Raw genomic sequence first — 27,723 nt, forward strand, 5'->3', positions numbered from 1 at the left:
TTAATGTCACTAATTTCAGCCTGTTTTTGTGGTCCTCAGAAAAAAAAGACAACCGTGAGGAAAAAGATACCTGAGATGGAGGAAGATCTAACTCCTGACAGGTAAAGAGCAGACCTGTTTACCTGAGATTCAGACAACAAGAGACTCCATCCTCTTTGCATTAAATATGCTGTCAACCCTTTTAGTTTTTAATTACACAAGGAGCATCTCAACATTGCTACGCTTACCAGCATCAGGAGCCCTACAATAAATAAAACCTCTTTATAAACAGCTATAAACATCCATAAAAAGCCTAGACGATAAAAAAATCTTGAAGCACGTACACTTTCGCTAAAACCTTTTTTACATTCCCAGTGAACACTACAACCTTCCCACTGCCCCTCCCCGACTGATGGCTTTGCAGCACCACAAATAACAGGGCAACAAAACACTGCTTTAATGGCACACAGCACAGACCTTGTTTTTCCCCATCTTCAACAACGCATACAAATTAAGATCCCCATTCTGCAGCAACACACCACTACAGCCAGTCTCCATTAACTTCAGTCAAGTTAATTCCAGTATGCAAAGCTAAGCACATGTACCATTTAGGCAGGATATTGGCCCTGTTTGCCTCTTTCCCATCCTCTCTGCAGGTGCAGAAGCACCTGGCAGTTTGTTGACTGTCAGATTTTTCCATCCCAGCTGACGCCTGATAAGAGAGGCTGCAGACAGGCCTCTGTGCTCTATAAATCACCCTTCACATTTTAGGTAAAATGTACATGTCATATAAATCAGTCTTACTTATCAATAAGAGTTCTGGCAGACCTGGCAACTTGTGTATCCTTGCTATTTTAAGCACCCTTATTTTATTGGGAGGATTTGAGAGGATTTCTTCTTTTGACATTACATTTTCAGTGAGCTCATGATGCGTTCACTGATAATCCGGCCATTTTTCACCTGTGCATGTAATACAGAAACCTACACAGAGATATCGCCACTGGGACCTGCTGACCCAGCAGCAGTGCAGGGCAGGAGGAGACCCAGCTCCTAAGAGAGCAGGGCTGGAGAACAGCATGAAGACTAACACGCTTAATCACTGCAGGAGGAGGCACAGGGGATTCACCCCACAAATCCGTTTGTACAAGACATGCAAGACCTGGACTAGACCATTTGGGTGCTAGCACTACACAATCAGTCAATGATCTCTTTACCTGCTTTAAAATAAAAAACCTCTCCAAGCAAATATTTAAAGTAAACATGTCATGGATTATAACAGAGCATGAGAGTTCTCTTACAAGAACAGTGCCAGAAGTCTAGCAACTATGCATATAGTCTGTGCTTTTAAAAATTACTCTTGCACATACCTGCTTCTTATAAACAAACTTAGTACAACGTACAGCCATTTAAGAACACAAGCTTTTTAGTAGCTGGCTTTTAATCAGATTTTATGTGGCATTTTGGCTCCCATGCTTTGTTCTTCCCTGCTGAGCAGGGAAGGAGGAAGTATTTCAGAAATAACCAAGAAAAGCTCAGGTTCATCTCATTTTTGACATGGTGGAAGGGGCACAGGGGGCCTTAGTCAACAGAGACTGATCACATCACACTTACTTGGAGGAGACTCAGGGCATGCATCATTAAGCTTGCACAGTAAAAATAATAAGACAGGAAAAGTAGAAGTCATGCTCCCAACAGAACTGTCAGGTTAGTCCCATTTTACCTTCTGCTTGTTTTATGATGCATACTCTAACATAAAACCACTGAGAATGAAAGCAAGAGTCAGAGTGGCAAAATCAACGTTGTTGAAGGTGCGTTAAATTTTGTATTTCCTTATTACGACTCCTATATTAATTGTGCCACTAACACTGCGTAAACGTAAAACTTCCCAGCTGAAATAGAAGAGGGCTGCAGACCTCAAATTATATATATGGTTTTATTAGCCAGCTGAGAGTTACTATTAAATATTTTTATTGTAGCAATACCAGAACATCCCAATTAAGATAGATGACAAAGATTAAAAAAGCTCAGATATTGAAAGAAAAGGATGTGAAAAGTGCAAACAGTGAAAGACCTAGAAAGGTTCAAATCAATATTGTTTACACTAACAATGTAAGAATTTCCAACAGGCTTATTCATTTTATGTAATTCTTGAAGCAGTATCAATCTGTAGAACCCAGTGGCAAAAATTTCTTTGAAATTAATATTTAGATAGAACTCCAAAAGAGAGACTAAGGAGAACATCCACACCAACAGAAAACTGGATACAAAATGTAAATATTAAATCCTCAGTTACCGGGAGCTGTTTCCAACCACCAACGGAGATAGATAGAAACCGTTCCACTGGAGAAGTTATGCCACAGTTTCCACTCTATGTTTTTCCCCCCAATCCTCCTTTGGCCAGCGTCACCCTAACACTGCAGTAGATGGAGTCATTCCCAGTATGTTTCTGACGAGATGAGGCTGTCTATTGCAAACAGAATAAATTCCAGGAAGAATTAATGAATTACTACTAATTGGAGAGCTAAGTGAATAGGTATAGTAGTGTTAGAATTGCTATTATTATATAATTTAAAAATAATTTCCCAGTAATTGATATTAATGAAGGAGTCTATTACACAAGTCATAACTGATCTTGCATCACCTGGAAATGGGTAATGGAATTGGTGTGAAAGGGAGCCATGCGGTATGTGAGGTAATAAAAGATTCCTTGCAATAACGCAGAAAACTGTACTTATTGATTTTGTATTGATGGAGCTAATCACCTTTACTTCTGAGCTACAAAATACATTTATAAAGCCGAGGAAGCATAAATAACTCTGAAGCTAGTTCAGTTATTGAAGGACTAAGCTTTTACTTACAGTTCCCTAGAATTTCTGAGTGATGTCTCTTGTCCATAGGACCATTGATTCTCTGTACAGAGAACTAGCGGAAGAAGGTTTACTAATAAAAGCCAAGACTGTGAATCTCTCCGATTATGTTGGTAAAGTACACATTTTACAGCTAATACAGTTTTTAGTCTAACCAAACCTCCAGCCGTTCAATGTTCACTGACCCCTATTTCCAGTCAAGAATGAGTTCAAGAGTAATTACACTTTCAGGACTTTCCAACTTTAAGATCTAAAGCCATGCATGCAAATCAAGTCTGTTTCTGCAGGGTGCTCAGTACCTTTCACTTCTGCTGCTGAAACCAGGACCTCTTTGTAGAGCTGGTGCTTAGCTCCAAGCACTAACACCTGGAAGCCTTGAATGTTTTTGGATGTCACAAGCCACTCTGAGGTGGAACCAGGACATCCTTTAAGGAGCACTGGCCAGGCATTGGCCAGGACAGTGCAAGTCTATCAGACCAGGGGTCATAATCCATCCAGAATATTTCCCAGAGAACAGCCAAAATCATACCTTCAGCATTTGTTCATTCAACAGAGAAGACTCACGCCCTTACCTCCACCTCCCTGGCTGCCCCTGAACTTTGAGCAGCGCTTTGAGGCATATCTGGCCCTTGATTTGAGTAAGATATGTCTCTGCCTAGTTCTGCATTTCATAGTCCTCTTGCCCAGTTTCTGTCACCTGCAGCTGCAGTCAGACACACTCGCCCATGCTCTACACAGAGGAAAAAAAAAAAACAACCCACTTGCAGGCTGCACAGGGGTCTGACACCATCTCCAAAAGCATTTGGTGACATACAGTAAAGTCACAGCAACCTTAGCAGCAAAAAAACCCAAAATTCAGTTGTTTCAAAGGCCACCATTATTTGAATTTGCAGACATCCAGAAGCCACAAAACCTCTGGCTGCAAGTATAGTATGTATCCGAGCCAGAAAGGCTGGATTCTCATACATCACCTCTAAATGCCATGTTTATATAAACTCTTAGAAGAACCAATTACTGCCTTCAGAGTCTTTGCCCACTCTGTTGAAGGCTGAATTAACAAGTATTCCATCCATTTTATGCTCGTTAAAGATCACAAAGGGAAGTAATAGAAGATTTTCCTTATTCCTTCATTCACCCAACCAGTACCATCAAGGTCACTTTTGTCCAACAAACACAGATGTTTTGAAAGCACATCTGAGCCAGTGGATAATAATTAACAGCTGGTAACATCAAACTTGGAAGCAGGCTGAGATTGCTTTGGGCCATCTTCCCTTGACCCTGAGGTTTGAAGCCTTGGCTCCTCTGCAGCATAGAGCAACACAAGAGCTGCTCCAAATTACGCTAGGAATATTCACTTCCCAGCAGCAGATGACATTGGGCACAAAAGTGCCGAGTCTAGTGATATTCACCTGGCTGCCTAGACCCGTGCCAGGTCCCCCACGTGTCCCACCACAGATGCTGGCCCGTGCAGACCAGGCAGCAAGGGTGGCCTGCACTGTCAAAGCCAGCTCTTCCCCACTCAAAACTCAGTCACGCATCTTGAGCTGCCAGAACAAGATACTGAAGGCATTTAAAATTGGCCTACGATTTGGACCTCACTTTTTTTTTTAAATACCAAAAAAACCTCCCCCTTTAAGGTTCCAAGGACACAGTCAAAGCCTGCAGAAAAATAAGTCCTCATCTGCTCTGCTCTTACAGGGCTTCCTTCTAAGGAAGGTCACTCACTCCCAGTTCCCGGGGAAAGGACAAAGAGTGGAATTGCACTACACAGCAAGTAAAGGCACCAAAATGTCCCTCCTCTATGACAAACCGACATCACTGAACTAATTTTCTTGGTGACCTTATCTAAATTAGTCAGAGAATTTCCACTGTGATTTATGTTCAGTTGCAATTAAACCCTTTGATGCCTTCTAATTAAATCTGTGAAGATTAATTCCTATCCAGTTCTTTTGATTTCTCCTTAAATAAAAGATAAAACCTGAAATGAATTTTATTCTTCAGAGGGGAGGGGGCAGTTGCACCAGGGCTTGTCTGCCTTTTTGCCCCCAAATTACAACTCCACTTTCCCTCTTAACCATTGCTAATTTACCTCTGCTCCAGAGAGCTCTAGTGCTCTCCCTTTTTAACTCCAATAAAACATAATACGCTATTATTTTTCAATAATATGCACCATAATGACATGTATTTTATGCTAAAAAATAATCATTGACTACGTTGTCACAACTAGTTTTCTTGCTTGTGGCCCATCCTTCTGGATCTTTGTTCTCTAACATGTCTTGTATATGGACTTTGACAGGGCAAGCAATGTGATTATGGCTCTGTAACAAGAGCCGAGGCAAGATTAGATCGTTTCAGTGCATGTCAGGGATTTTTAGTCTTCTTGGGTTGTTTTGTGGAGGGTTTTTTGAACAAAAAAAAAAAAGGTGAACTGCAAAGCAAAGAGCCCCACCAAATTAGGTGACATGCTTAAATGTCTAACATAGTGAGAAGCTGAGATGTGATGCAGCCAGGGGAAACGCTTGTTAAAATATCTTTTCCCCCTTTTTGAAATCCTTTTGATAGAGCATGGTTCACTGGGATTCCAGCTCTGCAAAATCCCAAATCCAGAAATCCTTTGCCAGCAGTGTGATTTATGGTGCTACTAACGATTCTTCTCCACAAAGTTTCTTTAAAAGGTTACTCGAGACCGACTGCTCTGCTGAACGCCTTCCACAGTCTGGAAGGGAAAGTCCACAGCGTGTTTACCTTCATTTTCCTTTGCAGTTCACCTTTCAAATTTCTCAGGGCCGCATTCCACAACAATATTGCCCTGTTTGAGTCCCTGTCCCTTGACGGTACTGGGTTTGCTGAAAGCATGTTGTATTGGTATTCTATGGTAGTTTTCCATTACTTGAGTTATGCGTTTTATAACAATGCAGTGTCACGTTTATTAAGCCCGTGCTTCCTCCCTACAGGCGAGTACAGCTATCTGGGGACCACACTTCGTCAGGTAGATATAGAGCCAATGCCCTCTCTCGCAGATGTCAGACAGCTAATAGCACTGTATGGAATATTGCCATTAGGTAAGAGCACAGCAAAAATTACTAGAGGGCAGAATACAATGGCTTTGCTTCCTGTCAGTAACATGCATTTTTACTGGCTTTGACAGGGCTTGATTAATCGTAATCTAAAGCATTTTGCAGTATAATTGTTTTTCAATTAAGCTTTCTGACTGAAGACCATATCATTTTAATAGTGCATAAAGGAGCTTGCACATGCTATTGTCAGGTATTACATTTCCATACCATCTCTGTTTGCATGTTAACAGTTTGTGAATGGCAGCACATAAAAGGAAATCACTTGGGAAAGATAATAGCTAAAACAAGCTCCAGTGATCAAAATTAATCAAGTTAAGGGAAGGGCTAAGGTTGCAATTTACCTTTTACAAGCTGGCTAATGTTACTCAGTACTAAACAATGCAATCATTTAAGGAATTAGTCTGAATACATTTTGTACATCAGAGAGAACACTTTTTAAATGCCCTTGCAGTTTTAATGCCAGACTTAGCCAGCATCTAACAAGGCTTTACTGGGTCAGGTTGTTGGCTTTTAATATAAAATCTATCCCATATTTTACTTGGGAATGGCATTAAGCCAAACTCCAGTGATTGTAAGAAGTGCCTGTCTCAAGGGCTTCTACTCATACTTCGCTTGCATCCTGTTCCCTTCCTGATTGGATTTCGGGGAAATTTTAACTAGACATATCCTCCCCCAGGCTGTGTCACTGTCTGCTCATCCCCTTTATAGGGCAAAATAGCTGACGTCTCCCTGCCTCCCATTACTGGCAAATGGAGCAAAGATGACACAGAGCTTCTGCTTTTCCCTCCCCTTTGCACGCCTTCCAGAAAGACCAGTGCTGGGGCTATTCTGTACGTACATGCTCTGTGGCTCTCCTCAGGCATTTCCTGGCTCCCCTGTCCCCAAAGCGGGCTCGATGTCTTGCAGAAAGCTTGCTGCAACAGTGCACAAGTCTGCTTCGTGTGGGTTTCAGGAAGAGTGCTCCTTCTGCCCTACAGCTCAATCTGAAGAATCAGGTTAACAAACAGGATGCTAGCAGCACCCCTGCCTTCAATCAACCTAGATGGGGCTCTTCCCTTCTAAAACACTCTCAGCTGGTTTTGGGTAAACCCTCAGGGGGTTGGCTGCAAGTTTGACCGCAATCAGCTGAGAGAGCTCAGCAGTTATCCCTGTCCACACTGACTGCTATGTGGTATTTCACATATAACTCCTCCAAGGTTATGTTTTAACACCATCTAATCTAGTGAAATCAAGCCCCAAGATACCCCCAAGGCAAGAGGAAAGAGAACCCATAAATTTTCTGCCATTTATACAATTGGCTAAAAATCTAGGGAGAAGAGACCTTGGACTAGTTAAACAAACAGAATATATTTGCAATAGCAGTTTGAAAAATGCCTCTGAGAAAAAAAAAAGATCTTGCATGAGCCAAAAAAAAGACACAGGAATGGTTTCACCTTTTGGGTGATACATTATGGATGACATTTTACTTAATTGGTCTCAGAACTAGTTAATCATTATATAATTGTGTATGTGTAGAAGTGAAAGTTTTTCTCAAAATACTCACCTGATGGCAAGGAAAGCTCCAGCTTAAATGGCATTGAGAAAATTATAAGCAGCTGAAAGGAGAAATAATAGTAGAAGATATACTTCATCTTTAACCACAGAGGAGTCTGCAGCTCCCCTCATAATAAATCTGTGTAATAGTAATAGATTGGTATGGAATGACCAAATATTAATAAAGCCTGGGTGGCTGACAACTTCACTACATCCTGCACAGTGCTGAAATAATGGCATTCATCTTAGCGCTCAGTTCACTGTCATTTATTTGGGATGTTAAACCATTAGGACACAGATAGACAGCCTGATTGGATGTGGTTTTAAATACCATTCTTACCTAGCTGCCCCCCTTAACCCAGAGAACTTTCCCAGGCTAAGCCATAGGCTCCCTCTGCAGCCCATCACTTTTGGGGCTTGGTTTCCACCACGAGTCCCATTGTCTGATAAACACTGGTCTCAAAGACCTTCAGAAGTAGTGGATGCTCATGTAGATTTTCAAATCTGACTTTGTAACAACGACCGTTACTGACATGGGACCTTTTTAGGCATCGAGGCAGTGATGTTACTGGACTACCAGTTGGCATGGATAAAGCATTTGACATTTCCTGCTACTTCCATCTCTGGAGGTTCACCTCTACTTAATTCATACAGTGACAGAGCTGCAGGGAAGACAAAATTCTATCACTATCAGCCCCCTAAATCTCTCTCTCTCTCTCTCTGTGGTTCTGTTTTAACAACACAGACATTTCTGCTAGGCTTTCCCAGGTGATGGAGCCTATTTCTTACAGCCCAGAATGAATTTACCTGGAGCAGCCATAGAGACAGATTTAGAAACGCTGAGCAGTCATCACGGCCGGCAGAGCAAGTGAAGCATAGCAACCCTGGCATTTGCATTTGCTCACTCAAATAAAATGAAGGGAACAGAAAAGGATCCTCCTTCTCCTAGCAGGTACATCGTACCTGCTCTGCGATGTGCAACTGCCATGTTCCAGACCAGGGAATAACATTGGCTCCTCTGCAGATAAGCTAACGCTACACTCAGCAGGCACGCGTACAGGGGATAACAGCAGTGAAGGATTTTGGAGCAGAGCTAGCCTGAAGTGACAAACAGTCAGTCTCCAATGCTTACTGAACAGCAATAACATTTAAGAGGAAAAATTACCCAGAAAAGGGAGGTGCATGCAGAAGTTAAAGAAAATAAAACACGTAGTAACATCTGGTTTCAAAATCACTGACAAACGCAGCTCCAACAGATAGTCCCATTAGTTTGTTTTCTCTAAAGATGGGGAAGCTTGAAAGTGTCATTTCAGACAGCAGGAGGAAGGAATTCTGCCAGTCCTACATGCAACACGAATCTACACCCTTGTCCAATTGCAGAAAGCGAGGACCTGCTCTGACAACAAACGTAAAGCTTAAAGCTACATCTCTAACTCTGCCTGACAGCTGAGGGAAGGCAGTTGTCCCTGTACAGAGCACCAGGCTTGTCCGTACATATAGCCACCAGCAGCAGTTCCGTTTCAGGGCTCTTATCTTGCATCTGTCCTCAAAAATCTACCAATGAATTACCCTTCTTTTAGTTCACATAGATTTAGAGCTGGAGTTTGCTCGTCAGAAGGTACAAATAAGGGTGGTTGAGTTTTGCTACAAACAGGGATGTTAACTCAAATGTGCTACGGTCACAGCTCTAGTTATACAGAATTGAACTCAAGAGCACTTGTGCCATATTAAGGAAACAATGAATTCACATTATGAATTATTTACGGTGAAGAAAAAGGGAAGAATCATTCCATTACCTTTATGGCAGACTTAAATGAAAGCAATAATAGTGCCGTATGACTTTTTACAGGTTCCCAAACAGTCCATGAGAAGGCTCCTTTGGTGAAAGCCTTGTTATTAGCTGGACCCGCCGGTGTTGGAAAAAAAATGTTGGTCCACGCCATCTGCACAGAAACAGGAGCCAATCTCTTCAACTTATCTGCTTCCAACATTGCTGGAAAATACCCAGGCAAGAGTGGCCTGCAAATGATGCTTCACATGGTTCTCAAGGTACTGTGCTTTGTGTAATTCCCTACAAAGTTGGCTCAGTTCATCACATCTTTTGTGGAACAAATAGGGAATTGAATTGTAGTTCCTCCGTACCAAGGAACATACACACCAGTCATACGAGTGCAAAGCTGCCCAAGGTCCAAAGGACTACCAACCCAATTTGAAATTCCCTCCCTGCTTTCAAGTTTTCAAAACCACTTGTTGACAGCCAGTGTGTGAACCCCTTTAGAAATCACTCGTAGTAGCCATATTTTTCACGTTAACATTTGTGCAAGCTTTGTGTTACCTTGAATATGAAAAGCATCATAGATAAAGAAAATTCTGTTCTCTGTTTATACGCACATCAGTCAGGAATGCTTGCCATGCAGCGTTTAATCAAATACTAGACTGGGGGTGGTCAAAAATTTCCTCTCTGGGACTGTTGCTGTAAAACAGCTCTCCCCTATATTGCTCTCTGTTTACCTATCAGCAAGCTTTTCAAAAGAGGGAATCCTAGTTCAGGATTACATTAACAGAAATGTATGAGAAGTCTGGAAATGAAAGAAAGCATATGAACTGTGAAGAACATATCCCAAATCCTCTTCAGAAAAAAGACACTATCCTGGCAGGATTTCTTCCACATTCTAAGTCCTCAGTGTTTCTGCTAAGGAAGGAAGCTGGTAAACATTTCCAGACAAAATACTCTTAGAAAGAAAAAAAAACAGCACACACACTAGAAAAAGCCAAGTACAATATTTTTCCAGTGCCAGAGGCCTACTAAAAAGGCTGAATTCAAATTGGCTTTCCCTGGGATTTATCAGATGTATTTTATTAAATCCAGTATTATAGCAGGTTTTGTGACAGGTGTCTCCATCCCCAGAAAAGACAGGTTTCACATTTAAAAGCAAAGCAATCCCCAAGGACCCCATTTCTCGCTGGTCAGAGCGGCGCCTAAGGAAAAGCGACGGTGCTGTGATCATGCACCTTTGATGCCATAACACTAACGCTGGGTCTAGCACTCCCTGACACAGGCTAGTGCCATTAGACGGAGCTAATACTCCCTCTCCTCCCTCCGTTCTGCACATTTCACCCTGCTCCACTTAGTTTCTCTGCCCTCATCAATAGCAAAGCACACGTCTGGCTGCAGGCACAGCACACACGCCATCCTTTCCATCATTTAGTCCCTGCTAGAGCACAAGGCCTTTAAACACAGGAGAAAGGAGGGCAGCCTTTTTACTCCTGTAGAAGGTTCCAGCTGAAGATATTAAGGTTTTTTTGTATATGTGCATATATATATATAATATAGCCAATAACTGGAACATACATAAAATGTGTGTGTATATCTATATATAGATACACATATCTATATCTATACTTTCTAGCTATGAAAGTATATATACACATTATGTATATATGTACATAAGTCCAGATATAGGTATATAAAAAGCCTTACATTTTTCTTCATTGCTTAGGAGCAAATGGAAACATTATCCAACACCTCCCCCAAAATTATGGGGAGCGGTCCAACCTTACTTATCTACTGTAGCTTTTACAAAAGAGGCAATGATACTTCAGTGAACCTCCATGAGTTACCGGGATGGAAGTTGCTCACAGTCAATCACATGGAATAAGGGCTGTCCAGGCACTTGCTTATCAAAAGGTGACTTGTTCCAAGTGCAACAGCAGTACTGCTTCAAACTCTGCTCCTTTAACAACAGAGCAAACAGCACAGAGTATCTCTTTCCAAGGGATACATCGTCTGCATGCTTATTTCTGTGCAAACTCATATTGACATAGCACCAGCCTGTCTTAGCATCATTCAGATCAACTATGTTCAATTTCCATTCCCAGTTCCTTCGGTTGTGTCACCTCTCCCTGCCACCTTCTTTCCCCATCCCCGAGTCACTGATTTGTCCAATCTGTTGATGATTTAAACTCATTCTGTAGGTTCTCAGAGCCAGGCTGGAAACAATCCTCCATCCATACGGGCTTTCACCTCTGCAGTTACAATCCCTGTTTTTTGGTCTTAACGCCAAGTGTGTCTCTTGTTCCCCGACTCTGGGAACTCTCAAGTCCCTGCCACAGCCATCCACTCCGTTTGTCCTGCCGTCGGTTGCTGCTTCTTTACAACATCCTATGCTCCCATGCGGTATCATAGTCCTGCACCTGGGATGGAGTAGCTCCATGCAACAGCACAAAGAGGTCCAGGCTGTAGCCCACCAACTAGACAGCAGCTTTGCAGGAAAGGACTGGGGGTTCTTAAGGACAGCACATTGAACACGAGTCAACAGTGTGTCCATGCAGCAAAAGGTCGGCCAAATACTGGCCTATACCAGCAAGAATATAGCCAGCCTCTTAAAACAATTAATTATTCCCTGCTATTTGGCACTTATGAGACCACAGCTGGATTCTGAGTCCAGTATTGGGCTACCTTGTTACAAGACAGGCATTGACAAGCAAGCAGGTCCAGTGGAGAGCCATGAAGAATCAGGGCCTGGAGCGCATGAGATAAGCTGAACAAATCCAGTTGTTTCAGCCTAAGAGAAGGCTGGAATGAGAGGGAGTCTTAACTACTGTTTTCAGGGGCTTCATAGCCCCTGAAGAGGAACATACAAGGAACAGAGCCAGACTTTTCCCAGAGGTGCACAGCAGTAGGACAAGAGGCAATGGACACAAGTTGCAGCAAGGGTAATTATTTATATGCTAGGGGAAAAGTTTCACAAGGAATTGAAGGATAAGGAATTTTTATATCCTGATTTGCAGGAATCTACTTTACCCAAGCTGAAGCAAACACAAAGGCAACGCACATTGAAAACAAATTCCTTGACAAGAGGAAGCTGAACACTGGTATTTGCCCAAAAAAGGGGTTTTTTTCACCATGGTAAAAAAGTCTGGTGTAAACATGTTTGGATTATTGTAAGACTACGGTATACAGTGGCACACATAGCAGACAAGCCATGAAAGCAAACGGTATCTTGCAGCTGACATGTAGTATTTAATATTCACAGCTCTCAGTCTACTATCTGACACACCATAATACAGCTTGTTAAAGTGCCTTGCATGCAGGTGATCGCTGAAAGATTCACCACATCTCCATAATCAGACACTTCTGGTCATGTTTTTTGCAAACAACAACTGTAACTCTTGTCAAGCAAGCTTTCTACTCCAGCTTTCCAGAAGGGCCTTTATATAGAGTTAGTCAAGCAGAATACAGGCCTTCCACTTATAGTTGTACGTGAATGACAGGAAACATGACGGTTCTGTTATCTTACGATCCATGTAACCATTGTTAAACACTAAGATTTAGTAAATAAGAATTAGTGGTGCTCTGTGATAAAGGTGAAGTAACCTTGCACTTTCGATTACCTATAACATCTGCAAACAACGGAGTTTCTGTAATGAAGGAAGCTCTGGAAAGCATAAAATGACCATTAGGAAACTTTCCGTCCATAACTGAGTGTTGGCTGCTGGCAGTTGTTTCGTGGGAGACACCCTAAACAAGTGAACAGCATTGGAAGAAATGAAACTTTAATTTGTTTCAGATGCAAGAGCCAAATTCTTTTTTTCCCCTCCCTTATTTCAGGGAGGAGATTGCAAGAGACATACCAGCCCTGATCCAAAAGAGAGGCTTGTGTGTTACTCAAAGCAGACATTTTAAATGTCCTGCAGAGGAAATGACTTCTCATACCAGAACAGGAAAACACCAACATTTCAATCTGCTTATTCAAAGGAAACGTAAGGAAGATTAATATTGAATAGGAAAACTATTGAAAGAAGCTGCTAACACCAAGCCTGAGTGCTTGTGTTCTCCTTAAAGACACAGCAAAGCCTGCCAGGTCAGCTCTGCTTTGGAGTGAGAAGAGAGGATCTGTCTCTAATATAGAAGCACTTCCCAGCAGTCCCCAAAACAAAACTCATCCTTCAAGCATGAACCAGAACACGCTGGAATATTTCGATTAAGCCACATTTTCCATGTGCTGAGCCAGCCTGAACTCAGTGGAGCTCTCTGCCAGCTTGTACCAACTGATGGCTTGGCTCTCCCGTGTTCCCATCAAGGCACAAAACAGTGCTGCAGTGCACCAGCTAAAATAAAAGATGCAAAGAAGGATAGTGAAGGATGCATAGAAACAAAAACAAATCCAGAAAGGATCGAGATGAGAGGGTAGAATGCATGACTCCGCGACACAGAAGCGTAAAAATGCAGGTAGTTCATCAGGCTTAACTCCAAGGCAATAAAAGTGACAAGCACTGGCCTTCCATTAGCAACCATAAGGCAACCATCAGGTTAATCACTACCAGAGTGAGACAACCCCTCTCGGGTCCTTTACCGGGGCCACAGCAGCACACAGAAAGCACATTGTACAAAAAGCCACACATGGGAAAATGTTATTAGTGCAACACTGACCAGGCTAAAAGGTTGGGAAAGAGGTGGCCAGGAGGAAATACCAGCAGATGTGTATCAACAGTTCAGTGTGTGCTGTGCAGCCGTCTACTGAACAAGGAGTTTTACAGAGCAGCAAGCTGCGGAAATATTTCAACACCGTCACTGTTCGGGGACTCTGTTATCAGGCTATTTGGTTATACTATTTAGCAAGTCAGAGGTGACTATAAAAGTCTTATACCAAAAAGGAATACGATGGAGTTTAAGATTAAATTAGATAATCCTAGAGTTTGGAGGCAACATAATTTTCAAGTCTGTCATCAATTTTTTTCCACTGAATCAGGTTCATTTATTTGTAACCACTGCTGTATTGTCCTTTCAAATGGGTCATTTTTCTGGCAGTCTGAAGAACCAGGTACAGTTTACCCCAGTACATTGACAGAAGTCTCTGTGTATTTAGCATTTCCATGCCACACAAGACTTTTCCATTACAATTGAAATTTGGGAACAAGTACAATCAGCCTTTCTTCTGGGCATTCCAGAGCAATTCTTTTATCTGGGAGCAGTGCAGCTTGCTAGAAGCCTAGACCCTTGAAGTGTTAAATATCACCAGTGCCCAAACATACAGTGTTATTTCTGTGACAAAGCAGCTTCACATTGTGTTACTCTAATGTCGAAAAATGAAATGCATCCTGTTGGAAGACAGTATTTATAATTATTTTCTGTCTAACAAACCAGAACACAGTGGCATCATCACTGTAGCACTGGAATTATTTACCTGGTGAGGCTCCCATAGATAAGGTCTAATCACAGGTTTCAGCATCTTGCTGCTTTAGCTGCTTTGAAGCATTTCTGTGAATATAAACTACAGAGTATTGAACAGTTTTCAACAATAAATTGAGCTTTCAGAAAAATCTTAGTCTTGGGTCTTTCAAAAAAATTCCACCAAAGCCCTCAAGTTTGGAGGAGCCCTGTGCACATGTGCCCTGCAAGAATCGGGTTTCTGTATTTTCAAGTGTAGCAATTTAACTGTTAAACTCTGGCTCTCAAGTTTGAAAAGTTTAACCCAAGGCTTTCAAAAATGCTGTTTGATCTTTGATGAATGTTGACGGACAGCAGGACGAGAAGGCTTTTTCCATAATGATTTTCCTGAAGAGCAAATCAAACCTCCGTGACCCGTCAGAGAGCGGAAAAACAGGCGGCTGCTGGCTCGGTGCGGTATTAGAAGGGTTAAGGAGCCATCTGCTGGCAGCTCCGACAAATTGTTGACTGCAGCAAAGCTAATAAAGTTTCAATTACAAATTAATTATGTACAGTGCATTTAATTATCCATGGATTCAAACTGTCCATGGATAATTCAAATGAAGCACTTTCACGGGGGATATACAGTCTGCTACGTATCTGCCAGCAATTTAAATTAGATGCCGATGGATTCTGGGTGTCTGATCTGTCTTTTTTAAAAAAAAAAAAAAAAGAAACAGCCAGGCCCAAATGCAGTGTGTTGAATTTGGTTATATTAATTTGGTTAATATTAATTAACACCAGAAAAATATACGCAGGCCACTTTATACATTTAGATCATTGCCTCAAAACAGAAAGCTCAGGGAAGTATCTCTAAGAAACAGACAGGACTGAGCTTATTTGTTGTATTTCTCCTTACTGGGTAGGGAAATAAAGGGTACAAGAAAAAGACAACCACAGGTGTGAAAACAGTGAGCACTCTTCCTTAAGAGTTGAAATGAAACTATAGTCTGATTAAAAACTTAAGGCTCCATTTTAGAGGGCTGCTAACCACAGACGCTGTCTCTGGGCCAAACGGGGAAGATCTGCACATCCCCGACTGCAGCGGCCCCACTGAAGGGACAATGTGGTTCCCTTTGAAGTACACCAGCAGAGATCAACCATTGCCAACAGCTTTTATAGCCTCTGTAACCTCCCCCACCCTTATTCCCCATCACATCACACTGCAGCATCAGACACACAGGTATGGAGAATATATTGCAGAACAGCTACGTGGCTCCCCATGCTTCATACAGCTGCAAAGCAAAAATACCAGAAGACTGTTCTCCTCACGGAGCAAACGCACAGCACCTCTTTGATCGTAAACACGAGTGAACCGGGGAGAAAGCACCACAACAACAGCAAATCCCACAGTGACAGAGTCTATCAGGGTGGTAATGCAAGCACACGGTCTGTAAACTTGAGTAGACAGCATGCCACCAGCCCAATCTTCGCTCAGGGGAAAGGCAGGCTTCAACGGGAACAGTCTCCCACTGCCTCATCTCCCTCGTGACATCCTCTCCAGGCACACACAGAGCAGGAGTGAAAAATGGTTGTTATCTTATGTTTCAGAAGGTAACAGTCACCATCAGAAAGCCCCAGCTGATAATCCATTCATTAGCGGTGCTGAGTTCAGTAAGGGTCTCTGCGTCAGAGTTTCCACAATCACAATAGATTTCATAGTGGGTGCACGAAATGCAAATGCAGTTCTTTAAGAAGCTGTAGGTTTCTTTTAGCAACTTAAACTACACCTTTATTTTTCTTTCCAAGTCTTGATTTTACAAAGGATGTCAGTTATCCCAACTCTGCTATATGGTCATGCTACCACATTACTCTTCTTTCACCACTTGTCTCCAAACCTGTTTACAGACAGCCAGGAGCTAACTGAATTCACCTGCAAGTGCACATCAGGAGGACACTTTCCTGCAAGTGTCTGAGCCCTTGACGAGCAGGATACACAGCAAGAAAACCCTGAGTCAAAGGCTGCTGCACAGCTCAGTTCGATGAAAGCCACAAGCTTGCCCTCTCAAATGTACCTTGCAGAGTACAGTGTGCAGGCTTAGGAATACGCCAAACATACCTCTGAAAATAGATAAATAGGAGATAGATTAAAAAAGTATCTGGCCTTAAAATGGCAGATATTGTTGCTGTACAATTTTAATCTGTCATTTCATTCCAGCTTGTATACTCAATACACTGCTGAACTGAGAAGTTACCCCTTAAGTTGTATATGCAGATAAACATTCACACAACTGCCTGGGTCCACACATCAATTTCTGCAGGATTTTCGTATTACCTTTCATGATGTGTTTTTATTTTTTAAATCCTCATTATTAATGCTAAACATTTGAGTTCCTGCCTTCCAACAAAGGAAAAAGCTCAGTTTTCCTCAATGAAAGTGCTCTGAACTTGCACATTCTGAACTGCGGTGTGGTCAGCACACTGGAGGGAAGGGATGCCACCCAGAGGGACCTCGACAGGCTTGAGAGGTGGGCCTGTGCAAACCTCATGAAGTTCAACAAGGCCAAGTGCAAGGTCCTGCACCTGGGTTGGGGCAATCCCAAGCACAAATACAGGCTGGGCAGAGAATGGGTTGAGAGCAGTGCTGAGGAGAAGGACTTGGGGCTGTTGGTTGAGAAGCTCAGCATGACCCAGCAGTGTGCGCTTGCAGCCCAGGTGGCCAACCATATCCCTGGCTGCATCAAAAGCAGCGTGGCCAGCAGGTTCAAGGGAGGTAAATATCCCCCTCTACTCCTTTCTCTTGAGACTCCACCTGCAGTACTGCATCCAGCTCTGGAGCCCTCAGCATAGGAAAGACATGGACCTGTTGGAGCAAGTCCAGAGGAGGGCCACAAAAACAATCAGAGGGCTGGAGCACCTCTCCTATGAAGAAAGGCTGAGAGAGTTGGGGTTATTCAGCCTGGAGAAGAGAAGGCTTTGGGGAGACCTTCTAGCAGCCTTCCAGTACCTGAAGGGGGCCTACAAGAAAGCTGGAGAGGGACTTGTTACAAGGGCAGGTAGTGACAGGACGAGGGGTAATGGCTTTAAACTGAGAGAGGGTAGATTTAGATGAGATACAAGGAAGAAATTCTTCCCTATGAAGGTGGGGAGGCACTGGAACAGGTTGCCCAGAGAAGTTGTGAATGCTCCATCCCTGGAGGTGTTCAAGGCCAGGTTGGATGGGGCTTTGAGCAACCTGGTCTAGTGGAAGGGGTCCCTGCCCACAGCAGGGGGGTTGGAACGAGATGAACTTTAAGGTCCCTTCCAACCCAAACCATTCTATGATTCTAACTTGGAGGTACCACTTGACATAGTCTAGGACTGACGAGTTACTGCAAATAAAGTGTCACATGCTGAAGATGGCAGTTTCCCACTTCACCCTATCAGCAGCACCAGCAGAGCAAACAAGTTTAACAGCCCTCGTCTACCATGCTTTCCCCTTATCTTCAATCCATTTTTACTGTACAGACACACACACGTGCTTGGTGCTTTTGAAATGCATCCATAAAAATGAACTGCGGTGCTTTGAAGAAAGATGTTCATGACTTAATTCTTCCTGCACTGGCTGTCAGACACTGAGCTTGTGATGTATACCACCTATTGGATTTTGTAAGCTTCTTTCCTGGAAGCAGTAGTTTCAACTGGGGGGCAGGAGGGGGGAGCAGAAGAGCAGGGCAGAAGAATGCTGTCTCTCTCGTTACCCATTGACTCCAAGCTATCACTTTTGTTGCTGAGCAAACTAGCACGGCTCCGAGAGCCACTGGAAAGTGATTAAAATTTGGCAGCAGAATGTCTAAACCACTGGCGTTTCTATAGCAATAGGAAGAGTGCAAGATGTGAAAAAGCCTGTAGCATTGCTGCCATCCTGCTGTGAACCAGAGGTATAGTGCCTCCGACTTTGGAGCTGGAAAACCCATTTGTATAGAGACACGCACCCCCCCCCCCTTCAAATTTAACAGGTTCCATTTAGTTCTTGGGCTAACTGCAAATTAAATGCTATTTTGTAAGCCAGAAGATTGCATATCGGCCTATTTTGCTTAAATGTTAGTACCCTCGTTTCTCATGCAATAGCCATGTCTTGCCTGTCTCCCCATCTGTTTTGTCCTTGGAAAACCAGGGAGGGATCCAACGAGCAGGGCAGCCAGTGAAAAGCTGCTGGTGGTCTGTTGTGTGCCACTGAACTCCAAGTCCAGGCTTCCTTTTGCAGAACTGCAACTGAATTTGGGTTGAGAAGTGAAAGATAAGCATAGCAGTCAAAATGATCCAATTTGGGTTGGGTTCTTAATGTTAGATTCCTTACTAGAAACGGTTTGATTTGCTGAAACTGCTGAGCAGAGCCAGTGCTATCCGTGAGTGCTGAACGTTTCTGGAAAAAAATAAACCAGGCTAATTTTAACTGCTGAAATATGGATTCAAAAGCATAACTATATGCACCCAGCTATGAAATTGTAGCCATTTTAATCAACTTCTTGCTTTCTCTCCCCCATTTTCTCTTAGGTGGCTAAGCACTTGCAGCCTTCAGTTGTGTGGATTGGAGACACAGAAAAAATATTTTCTAAAGCAGTGCCGAAGGCTGAAGAAAAGGTGAGCTGCTCCTTTTTTATTCCAGTGCAGATAACTTCTCCTGTTGCATTACAGCCGACACAAAGGAGCAAGTGTATTTCTTAGCTTAGCACATACCAGTATGACCAGACCTGCCAAAGCTTGCTTGATAATAGCTTGTCTCACTAACATTTTTTTCTTTTAAGAGAGTCTTGTGACTTCTTAAGAGCCCCCAAGAGGTCACATTTCTCTCCTACACACCTATACTTGCTTTATTTAAAAATAGTCCAGTCACTGCTCATCAGTGCACTGAAAAGTAGAAGAGAATAATGGAGAATTTCAAAATATGAGGCAAGAAACTGAAAGTTAGGATGAGCTTAAGTTGTTCAGCTGTATTAATTTGAGAAATTGGATGGAGCCAAAGCGAACAATAAAGTAACAAGGATAAATTTCCACTGTGAAAACAAAGAGTCTATGTTAAATAGTTATGTTTACAGATTATTTTCTTTGGGCTCCCAGGAGTCCTATTGCCATTGCTTCCATTCCTTCCTCTCTTGTGTAGCTTCCCCACTGAAAGAAAATTAAAACACTGCCCAATAGGCACAGCAACTCAACCACCGCAGCAGAGAGCAATTCACCCGAAATCCTGATTAGATTCACACTGCTTGCAAAATATTTTACTGTTACAGCTCCATGTGAAAAATTAAACCTTTTTTTCTTAAGGTGAGTCCTGTGCATTTAGACTGTGGGAGGGACTCAAGCCCGTATTTTGGAAGGCCGATGAAGCATCACCTTGGATGAGGCCGTCACTTCCATGAGGGCTATTGAGCCGATGGGTGTGCAGTGGTTGATGCCCTCTAGTGGTGCCCACACCAAAAGGGAACCTTTCTCTTGGGCTCAAACCTTGACAGCAAGTGCAGATGGGGATTAGAAATAAGTCTAGGGGCTAAAGATTGCCTGGAGTAATCATGATCTTTGTCTGCTTTCATAGCCACCAGTGTGGAAAATTTTCTCACTCCACCCACCTCAGAGTCAGGGGTATCACCTCTGCCCCTGCTATCGCACCCTGAGACCTGCAGGTATTTAACAAAAGGTCTCCTGTTTTCTTGGTGGGAGTGGATGGCTCCAGGCTTGAAATCACTCATGTCCAAGATAGTTCACAGCATAGCCAATATTCGGAGCCAGAGAGCATGAAACAGGAGGGACAGGCAGTGGTAACTGGCAGTCTGGGGAGCCTTCCTCAGGAGCACTAGAATTTTGGAGAAGATGAGCTAAGCTCAGCCCTCAGAAGCCAAAGTGAGTGGAAGTCACTTTGCTCATCCCAGTCTGACATTTCTGGCACCATGTCTGAGAATGCGGTAAAAAGCAGCCTTAAATTTTCTTCGAATACCCACTAGAAAAGCGGTCTCTCTCCAGTCCTCCCCAAAGGATGCAAAGCAATCAAATAGCAAATACATTACGGCAAACCCAGTTGCCAAGGATGATGTGCAAGCAGTTCAACCACTCACAGTTAAACAAATAGGAGTCACCTTCACAATTCACCCCACTTTTTTCCAGCTCAGGTCCGTATGATGGCTGAAATCATAGCTTGCCTCTTCAGCAGCCCTTCTTGCTACTCACACATTTCTTTCAAAGTGGAGGAGATATTATTAGCTTTCAGGACACATCCCTGAAATGTGTGCGCTATGGACACACATTAGTTTCACAAGCATAACAGGAGCTGCCGACACAAAAATGCCAGTCTGGCTTAGTAGGCTTAACATGAGAGCGGAGTGTTTAGCTCAGTCTCGCTTAACATGAGAGCGGAGTGTTTAGCTTAGTCTCTGATACTAGTACAATCATTTAAAATTTTAAAATTAAGATTCCTGCAAGCTGAGCAATGTACGCTTGTTGTAACCAACTCTAGATCAGTGGGAATCCATGAATATCATTTGTAACCCAAAAAAATGATGTTCTAAATGCTGGGGATAAATTAGGACTTAATTTCACAAGCAAGAGGGGAAATAGGAGTCAGACGATCGTTTTAAAAATTCTCTGCATCTCCTGATAGAGTCAGTTTTTCCAGAAGACATACTGCAAGCCCAGAAAACACCATATCTCACTTGAAGCAACTGTTATTCAGCAAGATGGGATTCCTCTACTCCCCCACCTCCAAACCTAAAGTAATTTGATAACTCTCACTTTTCTAGCAATATTGATGTCTCAAAACATCTTAGAGAACATTCGTACTTTCTTCCAATACACATGAAGAGGAGCAAAGCTTGAAGCCTATGAGTAGCAGCAGATGTATAAATCACAGAGAGTAATTTAGCCAGCATAAAATGTGTTAAAATTAAAGTACATCAACATTTCAGTCATTGCTGTGACCAGAACTCCCTGACAAAGCAAAGGTGGCAAGGTTGGCTAAAACTTCCAAGGTAGATACGTAACAGCAGCTTGTTTAATCATCAGAGAAGTCAAGTTCATTACCAAAAGCTTCCCAACAAGGGAATGGCAAAGTTTGGATAAGAGCTTGTGATTTGAAGTCGTGCCCTCAGACAGTAAACATACTGTTTGGGCATGGACAGAGCGACATCCTTTCTTTCAGAGCAAGAGAAAAGCCAAGACTTCTCCTTTGCTCCAGGGCAGACCTTACAAGGCACATTCCTTGGGAGCAAGTGCAGGCATCCTGCTCTCCTGGAAGCGTTGGGTGCATAGGCACAACAAGGAGGAGATGAAGAGATGGCTGCTGGCATTGAGTGATGGCCATAGGAATAGTTCATCCAAGAGCAAAAACAGGAGCTCGATGTATCACCCTGGCAAGCAACATGTCCATGCTCCAAAGCGGGACCTAAGCCCCAGTGCTAAGACATGCTCAGCTCCTTATCATGATTAAGCAATTGGCAGACTTAGGAAGACGCATAGTATGACCATGACAATACAAAGAATGAGAAAACAGACATATTGTAATTAAGACAAGTTTAGCTAGAAAATAACTGTGTGACTCTACCCCAAACCTTTGGGGATTTCTTATTGATTTCCCAATTTCCCCTCCTCTGTAGCTTTCACTCCAGAGAACAGAGCTTTGTCTCCTTTCTGTCAGCTGTATGCTCCTGCAGACAACAGAAAAAGTGGATCGCAAAGATTGTACACGCAATGTAGATACACAGGTGTTCATTATCGCCTTTCAACTGAGAAGGTTTGCAGGACATTGTTTCTTCCTCACTGACATTAAAGACGACTGGTCTGGAGTTGAGGCTCAAGTTTCTCAGGGAGCTGCCTACTATACAATAAAAAAATTACAAGGTGATCTAGAGTAAGGTTTTCCAGTGAGCGTGGGTGACTTGGATGTTAAGTCTCAATCATTTCTGAAAAGAGGCTTCCAAGTCATTAGAATTCTCTGAATACAATACACTATCCTAACCCAGTTATTCACTTACAGCTTTATTAACAGTAGAGTGACACCACAGCAATTTGATTAAGCTTCTCCGACCAATATTCACTTGAACGTTATCAAATGTAACTATCCAATAACAGGTTTTGCTCGATACTCATCTGTTCTGTAAATAGTAGCTAAGTATTTGTTATAAAGTCAAAGAGTAGATTATTGCAAAGAAATGAATCCTGAGTTCAAAGAGCTTGTGTTCTCAGGTTAGAGCCTCAGCAAGCTAGAAATCACAGCAAAAATTAGGGAGTCTATTTTTCACATTGAAACCACGAGTAGGAGTTGGTAGATCACAACCTCCAAGAGCTGGGAGGATTCCACACCACTTTATATACCCTGGCAATTTTTCTGTCTATTAAGGTTCATCAGGTACACAGGTCCAAGCAATATTTCTCCTTGAACTGGAAGTCAGGATTTCCTTCTTTAAATGAGTTGTTTCCTTCCTGCTTTTCAATAACAGGACCAGCAAATTCAATAGTGAAAGGCACTAGCACAAACCCACAAATACATAAGCAGAAATCAAGTGTTTACTTGACTTTCAGAAGACAGAGGCTTTCTACTTAGGTTGAGCATCTAGTCTGCTTATACTAAATGCAACTAGACTACTGAAAAAGCACAAAATCCTGTTGTATATAGCATGTCTACAACTTCACCTCATTAACTCTAAACTGTCAGCATCAGTAACAACTCTTTCCTCCTATTTATATGTACGCACTGCAGATGAACCCAAAACGACTGGAAAAGATCCTCCCCAAATTCCTCAAGGCTTTGAAAGCACAGGACAGAGTGCTGCTAGTGGGAACCACCAACCGTCCCTTTGATGCTAACCTTAAACCTTTCTGCAAAGTCTACCAAAAAATTATTCTGATTCCTAGGCCTGACTACGCTTCAAGACTTGGCAAGTATTTCGAGTGATCCTGTTGATTGCTACTGTTTAAAATCCATGCTTATTTTCTCGTTATCCTCAGGAGTGACTTTAACCTCAATTTGTACCCCAGGTACGGATTTTCAATTAATTTCAGTATTGCCTAAATTTTCAATTCCTGAAAGTTTAGGCAATACTGATGCAGGCTACCCCAAAGATCAGATAATAAAAGTGGAAGCTGGGAGAAGGGTTTAAAATACTGTTATGTGGTGATCAGCATTTCTTCGCGAGTTGTTTAGCATGTACTGAGTTCATCGCAAGCTGTTTTTTCACTGTAGGAAGGATAAGATCCTATTTCAATACACACTTTTTATTTTAAGCTTTTCTTTTTACACAAGGATTCTGAATTTCTGTTATTCCTATCCAGTTTCCATACTCTAAACAATATACTTCAGGGCCTCTCCATAAACAGAACCATGCCTGGAGAACTGAGTTTTGTCACTATCAAATTCCACTTTTGTACTGACAGATCATGAGAGAAATTGTAGAAGCATCCACGATTTTGCATGCCTAGTCTATCACGTGCTGATAGACAGGCCCTCCCAAAGTCTGACAAATTCGTTGAGGACCCCATATGCCGAGAGTCAAAGCTTGTAATGAAAAACCTATCTTTTATTAGACCAACTTACATGGTCTAAAAGAAAACAGAAAAAAGGAACTTTCAAGCATGCAAGTTTGTTTTCAGATTTGAATCTGAAAGACCTTGAAGTCTGCAATAGCTTAGCATTGACTAGGAAGAAATGCTCCAAATTAAGCATAATAATGTGAATCAATTACTGCAAGAAAAATGGTAGTTTGTCCACATCCTTCAGAATTGGCTGATAGAAGGACTTTTGTTCCCGGAAGTTTAATCTTTTTTCCTGTGGTTTTATCACAGAGATCATGTGGTTTAATACACTTTTCTGGGTACTAAGGAGTCTGGATGTGGTGCCTCATAAGCAGAAGGGCTGTTTAGGTTCAGTCTAAAGATAACGTGGAAAAAAGGTTTTGGGCTATTCAGAATGGCACCAAACGCTTCGAGTTAGGACTCTCAAGTGTGTGTTTCTTCTACCAGCAGCTTCTAGCATGAGTATCCCTATTAGATATCACCACATCAAGGAAAACAGACTCCCTTCATGCCACTAGTCTCTGACAGATCATGTCCCAGAAGAATACAGTAGTAAAGGAAACCACGTTCAGGGACCTCACTACACAATTGTGCCTTGACTACAATATTGCTCCGCATAGTCACCTTATTACAAAAATCATGCAACTGTATTGTGAAATCCAGTTTATCCTGCCTTCCACGGAGGCAGCCAAGGTACTGAGATGATGCACGTTTGGGCAAGCTCAAGACAGGTTTTGACTGCCTAGCACATTGTAAATCTCTCCCACATTCAATAATTTTCAGAGTGTGGATGGGAAATGGTTTCTATGCAAGCTAACATGTGTTTCATGTTATGTTACAGCTGTGATAAATTGCTAACAGATAAAGGACATGAATAAGACCTAGAGAAAGGAGGTGATAGCAGCTGAATTTAGCTGTGTTCACTTCTGGGGATTGAACTGTCACATTCTGGGATTCTCACCACTAATTTGGATCAAAAAAAAGGGCCAGCTAAAGGGATTTCAACTGCAAACTTAAGAATGCCCCAAAAAGTTAACTCTTGACATTTTAAAGCAGATTAAACTTGTAGCTTTACTTCTTTGACATTGTCCCATCTAAGACAGTACCTGGCTTGTTCTTTAGCTCCAACTTCCCTGAAGTTCAATGGAAATATGATCTTTACAGTACAGAGCAACTCTCCTTCCAATCCTGACAATTTTCAGTGCCTGACGCCCAATTTGAGAACTAAAGAAACTCGTTTTGACAGAAAAGCCATGACATTCCAAATATTCATAGCCACCGTGCACAGCCACCTGTCTGCTACAACCCTCCCTTTTGTTACAAACCAGAATATTCCGATCTATGCACGATGGAAACAGTAAACACACAATGGAAATCATTAAACTGGAAGATTCATGATCCTATACTGGTTTCTTGCTATTAATCACCCAGCAGGTCAGTACCTCGTATTACGCACGATCCCACCTGCAACAGAAGCTGCAGCACACAGTATATGGCTGCGCAGTAGTGCTCACTGTTGCGTGCACCAATTCCTCGTTTCTGAATTAGTGATTCAGCCAATAATTATTGAGCATAGATATAATTCAAGTGGAAGATCACAATTTGCCTGTGTGAAAAACGTAGTACAAAGTTGTCAATAGTTATGGGCACAAGTCCATAGTATCGACGTTGCAATCGAAGGAAGAATAAGGCAGGTTTTCTCCATTACATGGCTGCCCCAATATCCAGTACCGTTAACTTTCCACCCAACATTTTCATACGACGTATGAGCATTCAAACACACAATACTCAAATCACAAATTGTCTGTCTCATTCAAGAACCTTTTTAATCTCTATGCATAATACTTCTTATTTTTTCCAAATGTTTTCATACGAGGCTTTAAAGGAAAGCACGGTGAGATGGCACGAAAGTTTTACTAAGTTTGTCTGAGACAGACCGTTATTTTACATAGGATAAAACGAAAGATGTTATTCCTCCTATTAATTCATTTTTGGAAGCAAAATGTCAGGCACTTCACAAACATTAAGAAAACCTTCATGTCACAGAGGTTCACAGCTAAAAGATACAAACAGGTTCACCATTTAACTAACAAGCAAAATGCCAATCACAGAAATTTACACCTGGCCTTTGCAACATGTGCCTGCATAGCTGGAAGCCTTTGGCTTCCAAACCAGACATTGAGTCCCCATAGCAGCCCTCGGTGCAGCAGGAGTAACCTGCGATCAGGGTCACGGAAATAAAAACAGGCTGTTAATATAGGTACTTAACTTTACACACCCAAATGGGAACATTCTGGACAGGTTCTCTTTCTGTGTATGCACACAGGCATACTTAAGTAGTTCTTTCCATTTTTACACACGTATCCGCCTCACGTTATGCGCCCTTAATGACTTTCTGAAAAGTACTGACTGGTAGCCAACAAACGATCACTGATGGTTTAAGAACAGATGTGCCTAAAGGCCTCTATGCTACAAGTCTGTAGATGAAAGAAACAGCAAACAAGAAAAGTTTGAATCTTGGCCTTCCTGACTGATATCCTTTATTTTTCTGTTTCAATTTCAAAATGCAAAAATATTTCTCCTGCTTTCCTTAATGCATGCCTTTGGCATTCTCTCTTTTTCTGGGTCCTGATGAGCAGTGTTATGGAAACACATCATCCTGCAGAATGGTGGAGCGATCACCAACTTCCTGAACATAAGCTGCCTAGCAAAGGTGTCTGATGGTTTCACCCAGGGACACATCGTCCAGGCAGTCCAAGCTGTCCTGACCGAGCTACGCCTCCTGCAGATGACCAGGAAGCCCCTGAGGACTGCCGAGTTCATGACTTCTCTGGCCAGACAGGACCCGGTGTACAAAGAGGAGGAAGAAACATTTAAGGTGACATTAAGAGCTATGTTAACTGGCTGTCTTCCATTGTCCCCTGCCGTGTCCTTGTCCAGGCACATTTGATCTAGAGAGCTTCTAATTCTGCTGATGGGTTGGCACATCATGATGATGTACGGCTCAACAGCACCAAACACCCGTCTCCCCCATTTTGGGAAGTTTGGCAGCCCAGACTGCTGGGCGTGCCAGGCAAACGGTCATTATTACAGGCAGCGACTCTGCACGGGCAGCACACCCGGCATACTGCTTTGCTGAACCTACTGCCCGCACCCAGTTCATGTTGAACAGAGTGGCCTTCACACGCGTGGATAAATTATGCAGGTGCCGTTAGTACAACGCATTGGTCCTTTTTCTTTCGGAGCTGAAATGTTCAGCAAGCCTGTGTATGTTATCTTGAGAAGGCAAAAAACCTGGAGATGCAGGGTCTGCAGGGTGTTCCACATAGGGATCAAATTCTAAGTCCTTATTTTAAATGATTTCAAACAAGAATTTTCTTGTAAGAGTTTTCATTTCAGGGTTTAAAAAGAATTCGTTTCTGCCTCAAACTCCATCCCTCTCCCTGCCCTCAGGACTATAAAATCCTGAAGACAAAACCCAGTGCATTTGAGGTGCATTACATGTACCTCAAACATACATGGATCACCCTGGAAAAAACTCCTTTTTCCACATGTAGCTCAGTAATTACTACTCTTTCTT

General features: G+C 42.4%; 1 protein-coding gene across 1 annotated transcript in view; it reads left to right on the plus strand.

Moving 5' to 3' along the window:
• IQCA1 (IQ motif containing with AAA domain 1) overlaps nt 1-27,723 on the plus strand; it is a gene marked incomplete at its 3' end in the record, with an annotated part of 99,052 nt that overhangs the window by 67,524 nt on the left and 3,805 nt on the right. Inside the window, exons 11-17 of the mRNA XM_009577884.1 lie at nt 40-101; nt 2,877-2,959; nt 5,801-5,908; nt 9,306-9,505; nt 19,143-19,229; nt 23,332-23,509; nt 26,783-27,021. Coding sequence (XP_009576179.1) covers nt 40-101; nt 2,877-2,959; nt 5,801-5,908; nt 9,306-9,505; nt 19,143-19,229; nt 23,332-23,509; nt 26,783-27,021 — 957 coding nt within the window. The remainder of the gene's footprint in view (nt 1-39; nt 102-2,876; nt 2,960-5,800; nt 5,909-9,305; nt 9,506-19,142; nt 19,230-23,331; nt 23,510-26,782; nt 27,022-27,723) is intronic.

Source organism: Fulmarus glacialis, unplaced genomic scaffold (genome assembly GCF_000690835.1).
Source record: "Fulmarus glacialis isolate BGI_N327 unplaced genomic scaffold, ASM69083v1 scaffold13955, whole genome shotgun sequence".
Taxonomy (NCBI): Eukaryota; Metazoa; Chordata; class Aves; order Procellariiformes; family Procellariidae; genus Fulmarus; species Fulmarus glacialis.